We start from the raw sequence: 8588 nt of genomic DNA, 5'->3' as shown, positions 1-8588 counted from the left end.
TAGCGGTGGTGCCGGGGAGGTAGGGTTGGAGATCCAAGGTGTTTTAGTGGGTAGTTCCAATCAACAGTTGGGTAGTCCTGTGGAGAGTCCCACACTCCGTGCGTAAATGCATTTCACCTTGTAAAAAAAAAAAAAAAAAAAAAAAAAAAAAAAAAAAAAAAAAAAAAAACAACACATACACACACACACACAGACATTTTCCGATCTCGTCGAGCTGAGTCGAATGGTATATAACACTATGGGTCTCCGAGGCTCCGTTCGAAAGTCGGTTTTTCCAGCAATTCTAATACCTTTCTATAGAGAAAGGCAAAAAGGAATAGACTGAACACCCTCGATTATCCGATGAATAATTAATCGATGAATCTTTTAGTTTTAAATATATTTTTTTGTTTAATCGCAAAGTTGAAACATTGAAGACGCACGCGTGAGATCTATTTTCGTGCGAATGGTTTGATGATGACACTCTTGCTATCAAATTTAACTAGAACGTACGTTAATATCATTTAAACTTCGAGAAATACGAGTATTCATTTGATATTTTATTATTTGGGTTAGGAAGTGGATATCGACATAACTTCGATTCGCGTGATTTTTTTCGTTTTATGATGATAGGATGTTCGCCCGCTCACGACAGCTTCAGTTGAAAATTGAAAACTTTTCACCATCACAGGAAATTGGGTTGCTGTGATTCGCAAATATTCTGGCAACTAAGGTGGTGACGTTTTCCAGTGACAACGAGATCGCGCCAAATTCACGACAAAAGAGCGCGCAAAAGAGATGACGCCAAGAGTGACGCCGATGAGAAGGCAGAGTGAGTCTAGATATCGCAGAGTGCAGACCTATTTATATCCGCGTGTGAATTAAATTAAAATTAATGTAAAGTTCAAAAAATAAATGAATTAAGGATTGGACTTAAGTGTACATCAATTTTGAGAAAATTTCAGATTGCCTTTCAGGGCAAGAGTGGCCTTTCAGTGCAAATAATATACATAGCCTTTCAGGGCAACCGCAGAATATCAGTAGGGTTGAGCTTGAGACCCTACATTTGGTCCTTCTAGCCGGATAGTGCCGGGTAAATTCGGAACTTTCGGAATCGCGAGTGTAAAACAAAAAAGAACTAACAAAAAAGTGTAGTGTAAAAACTCGTATGAAAAAACAAAATGGCGCTCGTGCGCACACCGCTAGTGCAGGTGCTAGTAGACTGCAAAAAGAATAAAGAAGAAGATGAACACCTTCAAACAGAAATAGACAGTGATGATGAAGATGCTGAAAGCAATCCACTAAGTTTGCTAATTTACAAGCGAGGACAAGTGAAGGCGAAATTGACCCGCGTTCGCAGCTCCCTCCGTGTGGATAGGAGTCAGTTGACGCTACCACGACTGCAAGTGATGGAACGGAATCTGCTCACGTATTATGACGAGTATTCAAGGTATCACAACGAGATTTTGGACTACGTCGACAGAAGAGGTAGGAAAGCTCATGAAATTAAATACCAAGAGTTTGAAGATCTCTATGCCGAGACGTTAGTTAGTATACAAACTTTGAAGACTATCCCTACAGCCCCTGACTCAATTCCTTTGCTTAATCGTGGGTCAGAGAGAGTCATTATCCAGCAGCAGTCTCTAAAAGCGCCCCTCCCAGTCTTTGACGGACGTTATGAAAACTGGCCCAAGTTCAAGTCCATGTTTACTGACCTCATGAAGCACTCCAATGATTCTGATGCTATAAAATTGTATCATTTGGAGAAGTCGCTTGTAGGGTCAGCAGCAGGGGTAATCGACATCAAGACGATCAATGATAACAACTACCAACGAGCGTGGAGGTTACTCGAGGATCGGTTCGAGAACAAGCGGAGTATTATCGATACTCACATTCGTGGGCTCTTCAAGCTGAAGAAAATGAATAAAGAGTCCCACATTCAACTACGTGACTTAATAGAAGAGTGCTGTCGTCATGTTGACAATCTAGATTTCATGGAGCAAAAGGTAGAGGGAATTTCAGAGCTAATGATTGTCAATCTGTTGTCTGATGCATTGGATACTGAGACGAAAAAACAATGGGAGGCTACATTGGAGTATGGTGAGCTCCCTACGTACAAGGGAACAGTCGAGTTTCTGAAAAAGCGATGTCAGATTCTCGAACGGTGTGTTTCGTCCGAAACAGCAGGATAATCGCAACAAAAAAGCGTCAAACAGTCAAGCAATAGCAAGGGTTCTTTCGATAAGAACTTGGCAAAGGTACATGCGGCCGCCACGCAACCAGAAACAGAAGGATATTCGTGCCATCTGTGCAACAAAACACATCCGACATTTAGATGTGAAGAGTTTCGTGCTTTAACAATAGACGAACGCTTAGCAAAGGTAAAGGAGTTGAGGGTCTGCTTCAACTGCCTTCGCAAGGGCCATCGGCTAACAGAATGCAAATCAAAGAAGAGCTGCATGATCTGCAAATCAAGACACAATACATTGCTTCATCCTGATGATAAAGCAAATCAAAATCTGACGGGAAGCCTATCGCACCCAGAAGTTTCTTTGGATAGAAAAGCAAAGGAGATGCAGTCATCAAAAGAAACTACTGCAACAGGTAGTTCCAACCCGAAAGAATCCACTGTGTGCTCCTCCAGCATACCACAGAGTGCGAGTCAAGTCCTGTTGATGACTTCAGTAGTGCTTGTGGTAGATAAACATCAAAGGGTACATCCATGTCGAGCATTCATCGATCCCGGATCGATGTCACACATGGTGTCACAGCGAATGGCAAAGTTATTAGATCTTCCAACGAAGCCTAGCTTTGTCACAGTAAGCGGAATCAATGGACAAAGGTCTACAGCAAACAAGCGAATGACCGTTGAATTCAAGTCAAGAGTGTCTGAATTCCATACAAAAATCAACTGTCTAGTGCTCCCGAAAGTGACAAGTCCGCTTCCATTAACCAACATTAACATATCATCCTGGGGAATACCACCGAATTTCGAGCTTGCGGATCCAGAATTTCATCGTACGAACGAAGTTGATCTACTAATTGGTTGCGGAATGTTTTGGCAGCTTCTTCTACCAGGAATGTTGAAGCTTGCAGACGAGTTACCAGAGCTTCACAACTCGAAGCTTGGGTGGATCGTGACCGGTGAATATCTCGAAAGGGATAAATATTCGGAAACAGCAGTAATGCATTCTAATGCAACAGTTGTATCATCTCTTGATGCTTTAGTTAGACGTTTTTGGGAGATAGAAGAGATTACTGGCGAGTCCTCTGCCACTAAAGCAGAGCAGTTTTGTGAGGATCATTTCCAGATGACCCACCGACGAGATGTCAACGGACGGTACGTAGTTTCACTCCCATTCAAGGAAAATATAAATGAGTTGGGGAATTCGAGAGGTATGGCGATCAAACGATTTTTTATGTTAGAGAAACGGCTAAATAGATGTCAAGACCTACGCAAGCAATATGTTGAGTTTATGGAGAAATATCAGAGGCTGGGACACTGCAAAGAGATTGACGAGTCAAAATATTCAAATGATTTGCAGACATACTACCTGCCACATCATGCAGTTTTGAGACCAAACAGCTCAAGCACCAAACTAAGGGTAGTTTTCGACGCTTCCGCAAAATCATCATCTGGAAAATCTCTTAACGATGTTCTGCAAGTCGGTGCAGTGGTGCAGAGTGATCTGTTTAGTATCATATTAGGGTTTCGTAGTCATCAGTTTGTTTTTACAGCCGACATCATCAAGATGTATCGGCAGGTTCGAGTACGCGACGAAGACACCAGATATCAACGAGTGTTTTGGAGGAGTAGTCCAACGGAGCCACTGAAAACTTTGGAACTGACGACGGTAACGTACGGTACCGCATCAGCCCCATACTTAGCAACAAGAGCATTGAAGCAGTTAGCCATCGATGAACGAGATCGATATCCAGATGCAGCAGATATTGTGGAAAACGACTTCTACGTGGATGACGTCTTGTCAGGAGCCGACACCAAGGCAGAAGTTATCTGTAAGCAAATGCAGTTGAAGGAGCTTTTGAGTAGTGGAGGTTTTTCCATCCACAAATGGTCATCGAACTCGTTAGAAGTCATTGAGAATGTTCCTGAAAATGAGAGAGAGAAATCAATAGAAATCGAGAGTGTCAGTGCCAATGATATCATCAAAACACTAGGACTTTTATGGAACCCTACGTCTGATGAATTTTTATTTACTGTACCCACATCAGATTCGATTAATCCAGAAATATTGACAAAAAGGTATGTTCTATCTCAGATTGCTAGGTTGTTCGATCCATTGGGTCTGTTATCGCCAGTCATAGTGATAGCAAAGTTACTTATGCAAAAGATGTGGGCTATCAAACTTGGTTGGGATGACCAACTGCCGGAGCCGTTAATTAATGCTTGGATTATATTTAGAGACTCGTTATCTGATATTCCTAAGATGCGAATTCCTCGATACACCATGCTCCCAAATTCGTCTCTTGTTGAATTGCATGGATTTGCAGACGCGTCAGAATTAGCATATGGAGCGTGTGTGTACTTGAGGTGGTAAAAACGTTTGGTAAAAACGTAAGTAATCATCTATTATGCAGTAAATCCAAGGTTGCGCCGCTTCGAGCTTTAACGATCCCCAAAAAGGAATTATGTGCAGCTTTATTGTTAACACGTCTTATCGTGAAGGTACTTCAAGCTTCGAAGTTTAATTTCGGGAAGGTTAAGTTGTGGAGTGATAGCCAAATTACATTGGCGTGGATTCAAAAACCGCCCAGTCTACTTCCAGTCTTTGTGAGTAACCGTGTAGTCGAGATAAATGAATCTTGTAGTCAGTGGAATGCTACCTGGAGCTACGTGCATACTTCAAATAATCCAGCAGATATAGTTTCCAGAGGACAACTTCCTGGTGCATTACAGGTGAACGATAAGTGGTGGCACGGTCCAGCTTTCTTAAAAAAATGTGATTATGAACCAGATCAAGCAGACCCGTTAACCGACGCTGAGATTCCAGAACTTCGAATAGTCTCAACTGCAGCTGCAGTACCAGCCGTGATTGAGATGCTTCCAGTATTCACTAAATTCAGTTCATTCCGCAAGTTACAACGCGTAATGGGATATGTTCTTCGATTCATCCACAATGCTAGACTGAAGAACAAGGCCGATCGATTGGGAAATCTTGACATCAGTGTTGCAGAGATGAGAGCTTCAATGGACACCATCGTACGTGTTATCCAACAGCGTGAGTTCGCAGATGAAATTTATAAAATTCGATCGGGACAACCGTGTAAAACAATCGCAAACGTAAATCCTATCTACGTGAATGGACTGCTGAGAGTAGGTGGCAGAATTCAAAATTCATTGCTACCGTATCCCGCAAAACATCAGTTGCTCTTACCAGGGAAAAATAAAGTCGTAAAACTTTTGCTGCGAGCAATCCATGAGGAGAATCTTCATATTGGACCTTCAGGTTTAATAGCAGCTTTCTTACAGCGTTATTGGATGTCCAATCTACGTTCCATTGCACGACATATCGTCAGGAGTTGCATGCGGTGCTTCCGAGCCAAACCTCGAGGAGTTGAACAATTGATGGGAAACCTTCCCGCGAATCGTGTCATACCAGCTGCTCCATTTATTCGAACTGGAGTCGATTTTGCAGGACCTGTATATGTGAAGCATGGAATCCGTAAACCAGTGTTAGTTAAGGCTTACATATCGGTCTTCATTTGTATGACGACCAAGGCCATTCATTTGGAGTTGGTATCTGATTTGTCAGCTTCAGCATTCATCGCAGCACTGCAGAGATTTGTAAGCCGCCGAGGTGTTCCCGAGCAAATATCTTCTGACAATGGTTTGAACTTTGTAGGGGCCAACAACGAGCTTCATGAATTGTTCAAGCTTTTTAGAGATCAGCAAACCAAGGGGCTAATCAACGGATTTTGTCAGCCACGAGAAATCGAATGGAAATTTATTCCGCCTCACGCGCCAAACTTCGGAGGCCTTTGGGAATCCAATGTGAAGTGTGTGAAGTCGCATCTGAAAAAAAACATTAAGAACAACGTCTTTGAATTTCGAAGAATTTGCCACAGTATTGGCTCAAATTGAAGCGATACTCAATTCTCGCCCACTATTTGGTCAATCCAGCGATCCGAGTGATCCTCCAGTGATTACTCCGGGACACTTCCTCATCACACGTGAATTAACCGCTATACCAGAACCAACATACGAAGACGTCAAGATCAATCGATTGACACGATGGAAGTACATCCAATCACTTCAACAGCATTTCTGGAGAAGATGGTCTTCAGAGTATTTGCATCAGCTGCAAGTGCGACAAAAATGGAAATACAACCAGCCGAATCTACGTGAAGGAATGATGGTCATCTTAAGAGAAGATAACCAGCCAACGCAATCTTGGCCGATCGGCAGGATAGTGGAAACTTACCCAGGAAGAGAAGGAAAGGTTAGAGTGATGGACATTCAGACTTCAAAAGGACTTTTCCGTCGTCCCATCTCCAAGGTTTGTCCGCTTCCGATTGAGGACAACGCAGAGGAATCAACGGATCTTCAAAATCGTGAGAATGAAGAAACCTCTTCCGGCGGGGAGAATGTTCGCCCGCTCACGACAGCTTCAGTTGAAAATTGAAAATCTTTCACCATCACAGGAAATTGGGTTGCTGTGATTCGCAAATATTCTGGCAACTAAGGTGGTGACGTTTTCCAGTGACAACGAGATCGCGCCAAATTCACGACAAAAGAGCGCGCAAAAGAGATGACGCCAAGAGTGACGCCGATGAGAAGGCAGAGTGAGTCTAGATATCGCAGAGTGCAGACCTATTTATATCCGCGTGTGAATTAAATTAAAATTAATGTAAAGTTCAAAAAATAAATGAATTAAGGATTGGACTTAAGTGTACATCAATTTTGAGAAAATTTCAGATTGCCTTTCAGGGCAAGAGTGGCCTTTCAGGGCAAATAATATACATAGCCTTTCAGGGCAACCGCAGAATATCAGTAGGGTTGAGCTTGAGACCCTACATAGGATGATATCTTGCTAGTCTAATTACACAAAAGTACGTACTGCTGAATTATTTATCTTTTTCTCGTAGACCACCTAGCCTCCAGATTTTCAGATCTTCCTTTCAAGAAAAAAATGCGTTAATCTGTCATCATCTGATTTCTTTCCAAATTGAAATCATCTTCCGGACGAGCTCATCATCAACGACCGCAGACTGGTCTGAGTCGTCGGATGTTCAAAGCGAATTTCTCATTCCGACTGCCTCCGACCGGCTCCGGTAGCATCAGTCTCCCATGTCAAGATCGACATCTGTGGGCCATGGCGTGTAAAATACGACCCATCCGACCGGAACCGAAATTAAGTTATCATTCCAAATTACAACGAACGAAATCATCTCAGCCCACCGGTCGATTTTCGTCATTTGGTCAACCGCCACTGATGGGATCCAACTCCCGGGTGGCTAATTGATGTTTCTCGTGGTGAGTCACTGCTGTTTGTTTTGCTGCGGTTTCTCAAAGTTCTACTTTCATCTCGCAGCCCCTACCCAGCATCGGCAGAACGGAGGTAAAGATACCGGATCGGCGACCAACGGACAACGAGAAGAGGTAGCAAATAAGTCATACAATCATCATTAAAACAGGTCAAAAATTGAAACAAACATCGCCGGTCGTTGCTTTTTTCACTGTTGAGCCGAACCGAAAGGTTAGAGCAAAATGAAAAAAAATAGTAGGAAATTAAAGTTACATTTGCCCGACTGCTGAGCCTAGGTTTTTCCCATCGTTTCTCCCCTTAGTTCGCGGTTTATGTACCGGATCATTCTTCGGAAAGCACGTAGATCTCCTTCCGTCCCAGCTGTGCACCCTGGACTTGGAAGACCGGCCGACAGCGGCTAACTGTTTTCAAATAGCTGGAATTCCTCGATCAATTGAAATATCAAAATCCAATAAATTAAATTATATTATTTGCATGTTCCCTTCAGTACGTCGTCCTTAGTATCGATCGGGACCCAGTCAGCAAACCAGCGATCGGACAGACTGAAGCCTCCGGCACGATGAGCGGTGCATCTTCCCCATTGACCTGCAATCGGGTCGTTATCAGACCGTGGGTTTGCCGTACCATCGTATGGCAACCTATTTGTGGAAAGCATAAACAGGCTCCGACTTTGTGGGATGAGTCTCTGCTCGCCGACAGAACAATAGAACGTGGAATTCCTACGAACATACGGCCCTCCGAGCGGCAGGTTGTTTCAGGAACGCTTTACGGATATCTATTGAATGATTTTTTCGCTTATGACAAATGAAAGCTTTATACCGGATAGTTGCAAGTATTTTTTAATTAAATGAATGTGGTTGATAAGGATCTGTCCATTACGAGTGGGATGGTCCATGTCGGTATTGTATGAAATATTGAAAATAAACATACTAGCGTACATTGGAGCATACATTTCCCAACTCCATGCCGCTCGATTGCGAAAGCTTTCGGGTACAGCTCAGTGGGAATAGAAAGCTTCTCGAAAGTAAACAATTTCGCATCTTGACAGCAAAAAAATCAGAATAAAACCAATGTATACTTCACAGAAATTAATTAAATCTG

The 8588-nt window shown here is 42.9% G+C and overlaps 1 protein-coding gene across 1 annotated transcript; it reads left to right on the top strand.

The window, feature by feature from the left end:
- Nucleotides 1–1160: 1160 nt before the first annotated feature.
- LOC131433877 (uncharacterized) lies at nt 1161–8295 on the top strand. The gene is made up of 5 exons (XM_058600484.1): nt 1161–1467; nt 1759–2143; nt 2186–4243; nt 5125–5314; nt 7975–8295. The coding sequence occupies exons 1-5, from the start codon at nt 1161–1163 to the stop codon at nt 8293–8295; spliced, it is 3261 nt and encodes a 1086-aa protein (XP_058456467.1).
- The last annotated feature ends 293 nt before the right edge of the window (nt 8296–8588 follow it).

Source organism: Malaya genurostris, chromosome 3 (assembly GCF_030247185.1).
Source record: "Malaya genurostris strain Urasoe2022 chromosome 3, Malgen_1.1, whole genome shotgun sequence".
NCBI lineage: Eukaryota > Metazoa > Arthropoda > Insecta > Diptera > Culicidae > Malaya > Malaya genurostris.
This window is presented reverse-complemented; position numbering and strand designations above follow the sequence as displayed.

Excerpts from the sequence above, each read along its gene's own strand:
- LOC131433877 (XM_058600484.1), top strand. The coding sequence starts at position 1,161 with ATGGCGCTCGTGCGCACACCGCTAGTGCAGGTGCTAGTAGACTGCAAA. Across the intron at positions 1,468-1,758 it reads GGACTACGTCGACAGAAGAG|GGTCAGCAGCAGGGGTAATC; the intron begins GTAGGAAAGCTC and ends AGTCGCTTGTAG. Across the intron at positions 4,244-5,124 it reads CCAGAAATATTGACAAAAAG|ACTGAAGAACAAGGCCGATC; the intron begins GTATGTTCTATC and ends CCACAATGCTAG.